This window comes from Cervus canadensis, chromosome 5 (assembly GCF_019320065.1).
Source record: "Cervus canadensis isolate Bull #8, Minnesota chromosome 5, ASM1932006v1, whole genome shotgun sequence".
Classification (NCBI taxonomy): Eukaryota; Metazoa; Chordata; class Mammalia; order Artiodactyla; family Cervidae; genus Cervus; species Cervus canadensis.
The window spans coordinates 91,418,584-91,433,171 of NC_057390.1; the positions used below are offsets into that span (position 1 = coordinate 91,418,584).

At 42.1% G+C, this 14,588-nt stretch overlaps 1 protein-coding gene across 10 annotated transcripts in view; it reads right to left on the reverse strand.

The window, feature by feature from the left end:
- Positions 1-14,588, reverse strand: part of MAPKAP1 (MAPK associated protein 1) — a 227,890-nt gene that overhangs the window by 12,287 nt on the left and 201,015 nt on the right. For all 10 annotated transcript variants that reach the window (XM_043469569.1, XM_043469561.1, XM_043469562.1 and 7 more), the window contains one exon: positions 13,994-14,131. In XM_043469569.1, coding sequence (XP_043325504.1) covers positions 13,994-14,131 — 138 coding nt within the window. The remainder of the gene's footprint in view (positions 1-13,993; positions 14,132-14,588) is intronic.

The window sequence follows — 14,588 nt, forward strand, 5'->3', positions numbered from 1 at the left end:
AAAATAAATATTCAAAGCTCTGTTAGTGCAACTGGAGGGCTCACCAAGTTCCAAGCATTTGGTCCCCTAAATAGTTTTCATATATTTATCTTCTATCCCTGTGACCACAGCCCTCCGCCCAGTCCTGACCATCTGCTGCTGCTTCTTGGTTTTCCTCCTTTAGGTCACATCCTCTTCAGACCCAAAGGTCTACCTAGAGGAGTCATCCTTTCATAACACACATCTGGTCCTATTACTCCCCGACATAAAACTCCACAGTGTTTCTTTTCCTACTGTCTTCAGACACCACTCCAGTGCACCACTCCAAGCTTCTCAGATGATTTTCGAGACCCTAGATTAGCAGCTGTCAAACATTTTGGCTCCAAATCTCCTTACACGCAAACATTACTGAGGAGCCCTAAAAGCTTTTGTTTATGTGGATTATATCTATTATTATTATATTAGAAATTAAAACTGAGAAATTAAAAAACTATTAATCCATTAAAAAACAATAAACTTATTGCAAGTTAACACAATGTATTTTTTAATGGTGAAACCCTTATATTTCCTCAAACAACAAAGCTTTAGTGAAAAACCTGGCATTACTGTAGTTTTGAAAATTATAAACTATCAGTGTTTGGTCTGACAGAATGCAGCTGTATTGCGTTCTGTTTCTGTGTCTGCTTTGCTGTGACTGCTTAGGCTGAAGCCCGTGAGGAAGTCAGCCTCACACAGACATGTTTTTGAAGAAGGAATATTTTTAATATTCTCTGCAGATATTCTTTGATACTATACAAAACTTGATAAATGATATCTCCTTAAAGATTAGCTGCAATGTGGAATCTAAAACCATAGGTATAAACTTTTTGTACTGTTATACTTAAATTCATTGGTCAGTCTTGCACTTCGCATGACTCTTTTAATGAAAAAATTAATTTATTTGGCTGCATCAAGTCTTTGTTGTGGCGTTTGAAATCTTAACTGCAGTATGTGAACTCTTGGTTGTACTATGTAGGATCTAGTTTCTTGACTAGGGATTGAACCTGGGTCCCCTGCATTGGGAGCGTGGAGTCTTAGCCACTGGACCGTCAGGGAAGCCCCTAAATGACGTTTTTACTCTTGGATGGTTTTGTAACATGCAGTAGTTTAGAAAAATCATAGGTCTTCCATATGCTGACACATTATACAATATAAAAAAACTCAATATTCGTTAATTATCACCACTGATCTCTTCAGAAAAGTAATGAGAAGTGAAGCTCACAGTGATGGATACAAATTTTCTGAGACTCTAATTTTCATCCAAAAGCCTGAATTTCATCCCTGGCATCAAATACTAACTTACTTCCCATGAAGTGGCAGGATTACTTCCTTTATTTTCAAGAAAATGTATGCGAAATAGTTAGGCTTGAATAACTATAGTTTGTCAGTTGCTCTTTGAAGTATAAACAAAGTTCCATGAAACGAACGGTTAGTTCAGCTTGCAACTCACACAGTTACACAAGTCCTTCTCCTTGAGACACGTCTTCAACCCTCCTATGTAGCAGATGTATGTCAGCAAATGAATTAAACAATATTTATGGGGTCTTTTGATGCTTCGATTCATGTGTCAGTTGTTATAACAAAATATAATATGGCATTTCAGTAACCAAGTATTGGTTGAGTTTCATTCTCATTTAAAGAGGCAGACAAGCAAGAAACAAATTCTGTATCTGGAAATTCTGTCCTCAGTTTGTAACAAGTTTGAGTTTGCAGGTTCTCTTGAGAGGCTAAATTAGATAAAATCTCAGCTATCCAACCCTTGCAGCAGACAGCCTGAGTGACCTTTATGCAAAAAACATACCTTTTCCATCTTAAGCATAAAAACTCCATATTACAAAATTTCCTCCCATTTTAGAGTATGAAAGTGAAAGTGTTAGTCACTCAATCATGTCCGACTCTCTATGAGCCCATGGACTAGTGCCTGCCAGGCTCCTCAATCCATGGAATTCTCCAGGCAAGAACACTGAAGTGGGTTCTTCTTGACCCGGGGATTGAACCCTGGTCTCCCACATTGCTGGTGGGAGACTCTTTACCATCTGAGCCAGCAGGGAAGCCCTGTATTAGAGTATAAGGAAAATAAATACTGTGTTACCATGTTCATCTTTATAAATATTGAATATCATGATTTCCTCAGGGCTACAAAAGGTTCTACATCTCACCGCAAAATAGTTAAGACATTGCCATACTACTGTGCTTATTGTTTTGGGACGGCTTTTTAACATTTTTTGTTTTGTTTCGTTTTTGGTCAACTCTTGTCAGTTTTCACTTTCCACTGTCTTTATTATTAAGTTCTGTAATTTTTTCTCCCCTCATATTTTTTTGCATTTAATATCCTCTAGGAGGAGAAACCAGGTAACGAAGCATAGTTAAAACCTGTTAAGAAATAAATAGCTAGTGGGCATTTGCCATATGACACAGGGAGCTCAAATCCAGCGCTCTGTCACAACCTAGGCGGGTGGGACGGGGCGAGCGGCGGGAGGTTCATGAGGGAGGGGATATACACACACCTGTGGCTGCTTCATGTTGATGGATGGCAGAAACCATCACAGTACTGCAACTACCCTCCAATTAAAAATACAATAAAACCCAAAGTCCTCAAAATATTCAATAAATTTGTCAATAAAGAGTATTTTGCAAGAAAAAAAAAAGACTTTATGAGTTGGGGACCTAGGGATACTCTTCCATCCAAAAAGCACAGAGGTTTAAGTGCGCTGGCTTTGTGTCAGTGCAAAGGGAAGAATATAAGCCTCTGTTACCATTTATACATAACTTCAGACAAGTTACCTAACTTCTCTGAGTCCTAGTTTCCTCACTTATAAAATGGGAATAATATCTGTCTCACAGAGTTGTTACTAAGATTAAGTAATCCTAGGATAAAATCAACTGAGATTTCTATAACACATGTACATAAACCTCAGAGAGCTGTTGCAAGAACTAATCAGTGCATATAAAGCACTTGGGACACTGCCTGACACTTGGTAGATTCTCTTTGTCTTTTCACTCTCACTCTCCAAGATAAACTTTTCCAGACAGTAAATACTTTAGGCTTTGTGGGCCAACAGCCAAAGTTAAGGCTCTTTAATAGATACTTTTTATAAAGAGAGAAAAAGAATTTCTACATTTTTAAATTGAAAAAATTCAAAGTATAATAATTAAATGCATCTCTGGGGGTACTACAAGCTGTTCCTGAGGACACAATTTTTTTTTTTTTTTTTTGAGGGGAGATGATGTTTTGCTTAAAAAATGGAGTTCAAAACTAATGTTCCATATCATCAAATCAATTGCAAATATTCACATGTTAAAAACTATTCTTAGTGCATAGGCCATACAAAAATACGTGGTGGGCTGGATTTAGCCAGTGGGCCAGTTTGTCAATCCCTGTTCAAAGAGGTCTGGCTCATTTCCTTTTTCTTTGTTCACTCTGTATAGTTGCTACTGGTGACATTTTGTGAACTCTTGATTTCTTTGTGTAGATCTGGGTTTCTATCCGGCAATACCCACTCAGCCCTGCCCCAAGCCTTCCATGTTTCTTACAGTGAAGGTTTACTGGCACAAATTCTTTCATTTTTTTAATGTCTGGAAATGTCTTCACTTTCATTTCTGAAGGATCTTTTCACTGAATATAGAAATCTTGGTTGACAAGATTTTCTTTTAGCAAGCGATGTCATTCCATTATCTGGACTGCATTATTTCTGGTGGGAAATAATTCATATCTTGGTTTCTCTGGCTGCTTATAAGAGTTTTCTCTTTATCACTGGTTTTCTGCAATTTGATCATGATGTGCCTTGATGTGGTTTTCTCTATATTTATCCTATTTGGCCATCTTTGGACTTCTAAGGTTGGTGGATTGGTATGTTGAAACAAACCTGGAACAGTTTTCTCTCCCATCCCTGAGAGTCATCACATAACACATGTATGTTAGAACATTTGCTATTATTCCACAGCCTTTGTTCTTTTCATCCATTTCTTTTCTGTGCTTCACTCTGAATATTTCCTGTTGTCCTTTAAAGTTAACTGATTCCAACAGTCAGATTCTGAAACAACTTTCAAGGATTCCCACCTCCGGCTTTTCATGGCCTTGTGTAACCTCCTTGTCTTGTCTGTGGGCTAGACCTAGTGACTTACTTCCAATGAATAAAGCATAGCAAAGGCGTTGGGCTGTATTTCTGAGATCAGGTTATAAAACACTGTGACTTCCTTCTTCCTAGTACATTCCTGCTTCTGGTTATTTTGATGAAGCCAGATGCCATTCTGAGAGCCTCCCTGTGGAGAGGCCCATGTGGCAAGGAACTGAGGGTGTTCACAAAGAAATGAACTCTGCTAGTAACTACTCAGTGAGCTTGGAAGCACATCCTGCCCCTATTGAACCTTGAGATGACTGTGGCCCTGGCTGACAGTATGTCTGCAGCCTGAGGAGAGGTCCTGTGCTAGAGGACCCAGCTAAGCTGTGCTGGATTCCTGACCCACACAACTGCGAGATAATAAGTGCTATTGTTGTTTCAAGCCACTGAGTTTCGAGACAATTTGTTATGTGGCAACAGATAACTAACATTCTGACCTTTTCTCTTTATCTTCCTGATGTGCTCCCACAGTGAGTTTTTTGATTCAGGTATTGTATTCCTCAGCTCTAGAATTTTCATTTGGTTCTTTTTAAAGTTTCCATTTCTTTTCTTTTTGAGCTGTTTTCCTTTAAGTCTTTGAACATACTTATAATAAGAATTTTTAAGTACTTACTTGCCAATCCTATTATCTCTCCACTTCTGACTCTGCTTCTCTTGATTGATTTTTCTCCTGGTTATAGGACAAACTTTTCCTGCTTCTTTGCATGCCATGTAATTTTGGACTGAAAGTTGGATATTATGAACGTTATGCTCTGTGTGATGTCTGCATTTTGTCACCATCTTTTAGAGACTATTGGGCTTTGTTCTGGCAGTCAGTTAATTTACATGTGGATCAGTTTGATCCTTTCAAGACTCCTTTTAAAACTTTCTTAAGAATTAAAGCAGTTTTTTAATCTAGGGCTAGTTTAGCTTTACTCCTAAGATATGGCCTTTCCAGAGTCATGATGAAATGTCCTGGATGCTTCAACGACTGGGGAGCTATAAACTAGAGTTTTGGCCAGAATGTTACTTTATAGCTCCCAGTAGTTGTTTTTTGACCAGATTCGTGAGATCCCACCACAGACACGCATAGCTTAGTATACAACAGAAGATTAAAGGGCTTTAAAGGGCTTCTTTCTAGAGCTCTCTCAGTATAGCTCCCTCCTCTTCATACTTGGTGGTGGTGGTGGTTTAGTCGCTAAGTCGTGTCCAACTCTTGGATTCCATGGACTGCAGCCTGCCAGGTTCCTCTGGGATACTCTAGGCAATCTCCATACTCAATTTTGCTAATTTTAGTTCTCCTAACTCTGATCTGTGTCTCCTAGCTCAGTGAGGCTGCTCTATTCTCCCTGGAAAACCCTGGAAGAAAGCTGAGGTGATCGTAGGTCTCACCTCATTTGTTTCCCTTCTCCCGGGGTTCATGGTCCTGTACTGCTTGTTTTCCAAAGTCCGCGAACAGTTTCTGACGTTCTGTGCAGTTTCCCAGTCATTTATGATAGAAGGGCTAATCCGGTTACAGCTACCCTGTCCTGCAAGTTGCCTATGGGAGTCTTGTAAGCAATATATACGTTGATTTTAATTAAAGAATGCCTTACTTTTTCCACATCTACAGGAATAACTTAAAATCTAAGCACTCCATTTATTTATTATGAAACCAGAGTTTGGAGCTTGGCAGGAGGCAAGGGAAACAGATTTTTCCAATCATTTATCCAGCTGAGAAATCTTTCACACAGATTTCTTCAGTAGGAAACAATCTCTGCCCTTACCTTCTTCTCAATTAGTATCTCTTCTGATGTTACAATCAAGAAAAAAAGAACTTGAGGAAATGATAATTAAACTTAAGAAGAATCTAAATGCATGCAAACTTTCCATTATACTTACATAACCTTATTTTTTTTTAAATTATAGGTCTATATGGCCCAAGTCAACAATTAAGTGAAAATTTAATAGCAAAAAGGAGGCTTCTCCCAGGAGGGAAAAAAGCTGATACCCTCAAATGTCTTTTACTCTAACTGATACCAATATTTCAGTTAACACAAGGAAATTCTTGTTTATTAGTAAGTCCTAGGGAAAGATGAAGAAAGTTTACAGAGAGCATAAGAAAACCCACTGAATGTCTCAGTACCAGTCAATTTTCTTCACAAACATAGACATTCTTGTATGTTAAACAGCAGACATGCCCCCAGAAGCTCCCCATGAGCAACTGTAGTACCTGATAACAGATATGAGAGGTTTACTGTTCTTATCATCTGTCTAGGGTTCAGAGTAGAATTACCTGCTTCCTAAATTCAGAGAGTGCTGACCCTTCCAGAGGCCCCACACTGTACTAAATAAATGCCTCTTTTCCAGGAACCACAGAGACAAGCACACTAGTCCTGACTATCACATCCTGAGCGTATGCAGAAGAGCAGGTTAAGAGCAAGATGCTGGGTTTGCCCTGTCATTACAACTTTTGAGAAGTTCTCCACTGTGTCTCCATTATGTCTTTGTTGAAGAGCCTTACCTGCTCTTTGCCTATTACAAATTCTAGAAGCAATTTTTAAATGTTCAGTGTGACCAGGCAGAGTTGGAGGAAGAACCACTGACTGCTAACCCCTGGGTAGAAGCTGCTGGACTGCTGGAGGATGCAGCTGGGAGCATAAACGGGCATGCCTGGTACAAATGTCAGGTGCCAGCTAATAACGACCAGGTCAGTCAACGGGACACATGCTGGGTTGGCTCCCACAGGCTGAGTTCTCAGGGATCTGGCCAACGTTATCCAGCTCCAGCAACTGTTCCCTAAAACACAGTGATGGCCTACTTAACAGTAGATCACAGCTGGAGGTTCCTGGAAACCAAACTGGGTCAGAGAACCTAAGACTGCAGGCTGGCATTCAATGATGCAAGCTGGGCCCACGGTGTTTCTCCACCTTTATCCTACGGCACACTCCAGGCCTTTCCTTACCACACACTTGGAAAGACTGAGGTGGTCCCCCCCCGATTGCCTAAAACCCATCTCCCCGGCAGCTCCCTTGTTTTGGAAGAAGATGATAAATAAATCAAAATGCACTAAGCAGCACTTCCACAGGCACTCGCCTCCTTCACTGAACGTGCACCTCATCAATCACACTATTGTCTGCTTGAAAGGCGAGCCTTGTAAATGTCATATCCACTCAGGCCCAAGGAGAGGCGCATCCAAATGCAGCAAGGAGTTTTAATTGGATAGTGTAATTAAACTAAAAAACCCCAGCAGACTCCCTTTGACAGGATAGATGAAGACCCCTTTTAATAGGGCTAGGAAACATATCTGTTAAAAGGACGAGGCACTGCCTGTTCCTGATTGTGCTCCAGAGTACTCTTATGAAAAGGCGATTCAATAACTGGGGCATTTAATATGTTAAGAGTCGGCTGTGTTTTGTAATCGAGTAGTACTTACCGTATTTGATCTGGAATTTAGGAAGTAAGTCCTTGTCAGAGAGTAAAAATGCAACTTAGCTTGCCCACCTGATGTCTGAAGTACCCTGGACCTCCTAGGAATCGACAGAGTCTGAGGACGTGGCTATAAACCCAAGTGCCTTACTTCCCGGGGCAAGAAGTCCGGCTGCACGGTCAGGGACACCCACCCACCCACACACCTCGGGGTGCAGATCTTTCACCCAGCAGTAGCTGAACGCTCACCCTCATGTCCCTCCCACAATCTCACGGGCCTCTAAAGAATATGACACAATTCCTGGGTCCCCCCTCTTTCAGGAGCTACCTGTCACATCAACCTGTGTGTGGGTGTGTGTGCGCGCGCGTGCATGAGTGTGTGTTTTCTCTGTTCGAGTCACTGTCAAGTAGGGAGACAAGAAATCAGGTGGTCAGAGGATTCAATGTATGAGCTGCAATGTGCCCAAGTTGATTTTAGTAACAAAACCAGAGTCCTTCTGCCAGTCTCCTCACTTGCCTTTGTTGGGAGAAGGGGTGGGGGATGCACACACAGGCACGCGCGTGTGCATACATGCACACACACACACGAGGCATGCAGCTCCACAAACAAAGTAGCAAAATTAGTGAGAACAAATGAAGAGGTTCCTATCTGCACCATACTGTCTTATAAGCAGACCATAATAATGCCTTTCGGAGAGAATGCTAGCGTCCCAAGGTCAAGTTCAGGGAAACTAGCATCCGGTTGGATCAAGAGCAGCTCTGAGCTGGGGCTCAGGTGGAGTGTTGGAGGCAGGGTTTCAGACTCCCCCATGGAAAGCTTTCCAGAAACAGACACTTTGCTTTATTTACAAAAACCTGAAGGTTAGTCTGCCTGGGCCCTCAGACTGATTTTTCTTTTTTAAGGATGGTGAAGGGTTTGTTTGATGACTGCTTTTACTCCCCCATAAAGCCTCCTTGGAGCTCTGTTTGCAAATCTTAGAACACTCCTTAATACTGCTCTTTCACCATGGGTTGACAAACCCATTAAGAACATATAAGTGAAGGCTTATAATCTATGAAAACTGGATAGTGAATTAAACCATCAGATACTTTTAGGTTTAAATGAAAACTACATAAAAGCATTTCAGCCATCAATTGGGCTATCACTTCGAGCCAGTATGAATTCTGCTGGAAAAGCTATTTTCGTGCAGATGTGGAATTCAATGGGAAAGACTGACTCGTGTACCAACATCAATCAAAATGTCGACTTCCCTGGCAGCTCTCAACAGTCAGGCAGGTTCAAAGGTCACAGGATAAAGAAAAAGCCAAGCTCTGGTTCAGCTCTAATATCTCCTCGGTAGAAGTCTTGCAAAAGTACCCCCTTCTGTATTAGCCCAGCTTTCATTAATCTTCTTGCCATCTTCTTTAACTAGTCATGCAGAACCGCTCGATAGCAAGACGTATAATGGGGAAGGCCCTGTGCCTATTACGGCGTTAACATTCTCTTAAGCCCCAGTGCAACAATGGAACAGGGAGGCAGAGGAAATCTGCAACGGCAGGGTGCAGTGCAGGCAATTCAATTATAGCCAGGGCTTACCTATGTACTCCTGACCTATAAAACACAAGAGGCCTTTGTGTCTAACTGGCTCGGCCATTAAGGTTGCTGAAGATCACAACAATGCTGATCTTTCCTATTTAAGCTAAATCAATGTGGACAAATCATTATTCAGTAGCTTTAATTTAATTAGTAAATTAAATACACTACTTTACAGATCTTGTCAAGTACTTATGAAAAGAAAGATTCATTTCAGTGGGAGGTCACCAATAAACCCGGAAAATTTAACTCAAAACCTTAACTGAATCTCAGCTCAAATATCCAGCAGGTTCTATTCACCAAGGCTTAACAGTCCCTGCAGCTGTGGTTAACTCACAACCTCAAAGAGTTCCTGCCCTGGATCCAAACAGTGCTTTGAACCCATCCCCCGCCCCCCAAAAAAACCAAACAAACAATCCCCCCACCCACCCCCCAATACAACCAGCATCCACGGAATCCGATTTCCTTTAAATTATACTATTGCAAGAGAACGTAATCAGGTTACTCCTATTATGTTGCTTCCTTAAGATTTTATATCATCTATACTTAATTGAGATACAGAGCTCTTTTCAGCTATAAAGACGACAGCTACTTTATTAAAGTTTAAATCTGATTTCTTAATGATAGGCTGCTTCCTTTAAAGACTCTAAACCTGCACAACCTTCTTATGATAAAACCAGACGTGGCATCCTTGAGTCTGGTACTTTATTTAAATACAGCTTGACAGTCCCCAATGGGTGCTAATTTCACAGAAAGGGTTCTTGCTTTTGTTTCACTGTTGGAATTTGAAACCAGGACTTAAAAAGAGCGCCCACCACATTTAAAGGCTATGTCTAGACCTTATAAGGATGGAGAATTATTTCTGAGACAATTCAACTGTGGTTATTTCTGTTGGAAACATTCTTCTATATGCCGTATACAAATCTTTGTTCAGTTAAAATGAATTCACATTAATTCATCTTTGAGAGGTCAGTGACATCCTTCAAAACAGCAAAAGATATCCTAAGGAGTGGCAAAATCTGACTTAGACATCACTGATTTGAATAATAATGGTGGCAAACAGTGTTTTTTAAAACCCAGAAAAGCAGAATTTATTCTTAATTTCTCAGGGCTGTGGACATACTGCTTCTCTCAACTAATTTTTGTTAAGAGCCCATATTTACATGTACAATTTTTTTTTTAAGGCATGTATCTATGTAGTGATTAAGTTCCAGATCTCAAACACTTACAGGGACAGAGTAATAAATCATCCCTGTGAGAACGTGGCCAAAGAGGGAGAAGTTAGGGAAGGAAAGAGTCATAGGATGGCTGTTTATGGAGGATGGCTTCAGAGCCGGGGTCTTTCTGATTTCATGGTGTATGTAATCACGTGTTTCACTGCAGGCGCTCTTAATGCTCACTCCCTTTGCCAAGTCAGCTATTCACATACATTTTGGATTCGGCATCAATTAAACGAGTTGTGTTCTTTATGACGACCAAATTAATGGTCTGACAGCAGCTTTCTCAATAAACACTGCAAACTGGCCACGTTAGAAGGTTTTAAAAAACCATTTCTTTTCTGTTCAAAATTCTGACAAACACGTCTCGAGTAAGACTGGGGACAACTTCATTTATCCTCCCAACACTTAATGCCTTTTTGTAAAGAGGGCTGTTTAATAACACGTCTGCTCTGTTTTCACAACTAAATTATTCCAGTTGGTCACACGTTCCAGTCTTCGGCAAGACACTTGTGTTATAAGAGATAAAAACATGAAAAAGGAAATATATTGCAGAAATCAAAAAACCTTATCTACTTCTAGACTCACTCTCTTTGCTATAATTCATTCAAGAAGGCCCCAAGAATAATTTTTGATGTAAACTCAGCTACAAACATACATCACTATGCTGATAAAAATCACAGGCTAAACTTATGAAATATAGTGACTTTCATTTCTTTAGTGCTGTTAAAATAACTTTTTTCTGAGGTTCAACAGACACAGAAGATAAAAAAGGGTTACTATTAATCCTTTAAAAAAAAAAAGAAGCCCAGTAGATTAATTCTGTGGTCTGATGATGGTTTTAAAGATGAACTTTTTAGATTAAGACAATGAATTAATTTGATGAAGATACTGGAGATCATAAAACAGTAACAGCATCAAGCTGATTCACTGAAGACATCTTTGTTTAGACACTTTACAATATAAATGATGTTGAACAACTTTTCATTTCTAAACTGTGGCCTCATTAAGTTCTATTTCATGACAGTAAACATTCACTGAGAACAACCCTGAAGGTTCTGAGCTAGGGCACAAGGTTACAGAAACCAGTCTCTGGTCTGTAAGTTCAACATGGAGATGGGGGTAGGAGAGAGGGTCAGACCTCAAATACACACACAGTGTGTGTGAGGTGCTTTACCAGGGGTGTGCGCAAACTCCAGGGGGCAGAACTACAGAAAAAGTCTTGACACTGGGAGCCGGATCTTGACAAATGAGGGGGCCGGGTATGAGGAAATGGAGGTGTCCATAAAAGAGGGAAAGGGTCAGGGTGCAGGAGTATTCCAGGCAGAGGGGAGAGCAGAAGCACAAAATTCCAGGTGTGCTGGTGGTTCACAGAGACTACAGTCCAAATTCAGGATGGGAAATTATGGGCCACGAGTCTGAAATAGTCAATGTCTGAATTTCATTTTGACAGCCTGCAACTTTCAAATCTCTCTCTCTCTATATATATATATATGTATTTTTAAACAGCAAAATCCTTTTTATCAATTGACTTTTTCAAGTGCAGAATCCTCAAACTGGTTGGAGTTAAATGCAAAATCCTTTGGGTGAAGGGGAAGCCTCATGCCCAACTCTGTCCTACACACACACACCCATACACATACACACAAACACACGGACACACACACAGGCCCCGGCAGTCCCCCGAGAACCTAGAGTTTAGAGGGACATGGTTTGGAAGTGCTGTGATGGAGACAAGGATTCAGGAAGTGTTTTACTGGGGCAGGCGGTGTGCCTCTCTGCTCACAAAGGGTCACAGTTCTAGAGTGAGAGGGGGAACCTCTGCAAGACCTACACGTGCAGTTTTTACACAGAACCATCCAGTAGGTAGGTCTGAGCATACAACAAAAGACTCTCCGGCTGGGCTGTCAATACTGAAATGGTGGGGTCCAGGTCTGCTCTGGATCCCTAAGACTTTGGAACTTAGCCTCACCCTCAGAGATGTGTGAGAAGTACTTCTTGGCTGAGTGGCCTCAAGAGGCAACAGGAGGGTGTGGCTGTCCATCTGCTTTATTCCCTACTAGGCTGGGTGTGTTACATCCTTTACCTTCTGATGCCTGAAATCCAGCCCGGCTCGCACAGTGTCTTGGTAGGAATATAAGGGAAATCTGAATCCTATTTCTAGCTCTTTCCCTAACCTTTCCACTCCAGCGTAATCCCCTATGTAACATGTAAGTGGACGGCCTCTCATTTCTCAGAGACATGGAGCATTTATAAAATGTTACTTTTCAAAGCATCTTGAGTTCTTGGGAAGAAAGATGCTAGAATGATGACATCTTTATTGGCTGACTAGCTCGAGGGAGAGGGATTAGGAAAAAGATGTTTATCTAAAGGAGGAGGGAATCTGGCGGCCTTTGGGCAAGGGCCCCAGAGCAGCAGGCGGTTTTTCACCACTCCTGGCAGCCATGCTGTCTCTGCAGGCCACCGAGGCCTCACTGGGACGACAGGATGGTGGGACAGTGGGGGGTGGGGTGAGCATGGCCTTCCTCCTTTCCCTGCACCACTACGTCCCCCCTTCTTGCTCAGCTGTAGGCTAAGGAGCTGAAAGGAGGAGACCGTGTAGTACGGCTGGATTCAACAAAACTAAACACCCCGGCATAAATGAGGCCGGGTGGCGTACAGGCCCAGGTTTTGTTCTTTAGGTCCCTGTTTAGTCAGTTTCATCTCAAAAACTGGAGCCACATTACAGACACTTGCTGGCCTTTAGATTTCTTACTGTTCCTTGTATTTGTTCCCAATTTAGCAGACACCGGAATAAAGGAGAATAACACAAATTGGGTGCTCCAAGTTACTGAGTTGGAAGCTATGCTACTGAGGTGTGTGCTGGGTGGCTACATTCTAAATAGGACCTGCAGGCGAGAACCAGCGTCTTATAGCCTTCTCCAGGCAAAACAACAAATCCTTTCTTCCGTGGAAGAGTATCAGTGTGATCTGTGTCCTTTCTATCTTTTCATGGGACTGAAGTCCTAAAAATGATTAATCTAAACACTATCCTCAATTACCGAACTGCAAAAATATATATGCTACAATATACACTTGGACTGTATCAACTTTGGTAATTTAACCAGAGGCGTGCCAGCCCAGCAGTGATCTCTTCCACAGCACCAGGCAGGGGTTTAATTACGAGCTGGTAGGTCATGCAGCTGCCAATAATCCGGAGGGTGTTGACACCTCTGGCATGATGGATATCTAAATCTAGTCTTCAGCTGCCACGGGAAATTCTCCAGCTCTCCTCGATCTGGCCAGGAAGGCAGGCAGGTCGGGGTCTGACTGGTCCAGCCCCCAAGACGGGCAGAGGAAGGGAGCACAAAGTGAAATGAGGGCTCTGGGGAGTGCAGATTCCTGGCAGGAAGCTGCCCCCAGCTCCCAGTCCCATTGGGGGTGGCGGGGTGGGGGTACTGAGGTCAGAAGCCGCTGTGAGCTTCTCTCCTGCCATCAAGACTGAGTGGAAGAGGGGCCCGTGTCAGGCTCTGGGTACCACAACACAATCCTATTTGATTAAAAGAAATTTCTGGTAATGAATTAAAGAGACCCAAGGAAAAAAGGACACGGTGGCAATATATTCTCCTGGCACCCAGCACACAGAGGGGAAGCGGGGGGAAGAGAGAAAGGAGACATAAATAAAAGGCACTACTCACTGGGGCTTTTTTCTTCTGCAAGGTCACAGGCACAGAGCAGGTCAGAATCGATCGAGATGGGCTTCTGCTTAATCCAGAACTTGGTGCTGGCTTTCTGACTCGTGACAGGGTCTATCTCCACTTTGTCTCCAGAGATACCTGTAAGGCGGAGGGGAGGACAGAAGAGAAACCACGAGAAGTAAGAGGCGTAAGCGATTTCAGTGGAATCACCTGACCTGTTTTGTAAATCCTAAACTGAAGAAGCATGAACTCTCTTTAGGGCTTCGGGGAATGCCATGGGCTTCTTAAGACAGATGTAAGGAGACTCCAAGTGGCACAGAGAAGCCGCCTGTCTGGCCTCCTGGGTGGGTAAGCTGGGGTCGCGGTGGGGAGAGGGGCAGCAACCAAGACCCATATACAAAGGTATTATGAAGCTTTCCTTCTTGGAAAAGAGATAATACAGAGCTTACATATCGTTAATGAAATAAACTGTAAGGTAAGGCTCATTTAAACAATTCTGATCAGTAGTCTCTGCTGTGTTTTGTTGTAGAAGATCCGGGTTGGGCAGACAGAGCCGTCAAATCACCTATGCCTAAACAGTCAGGCTGCCAACGAA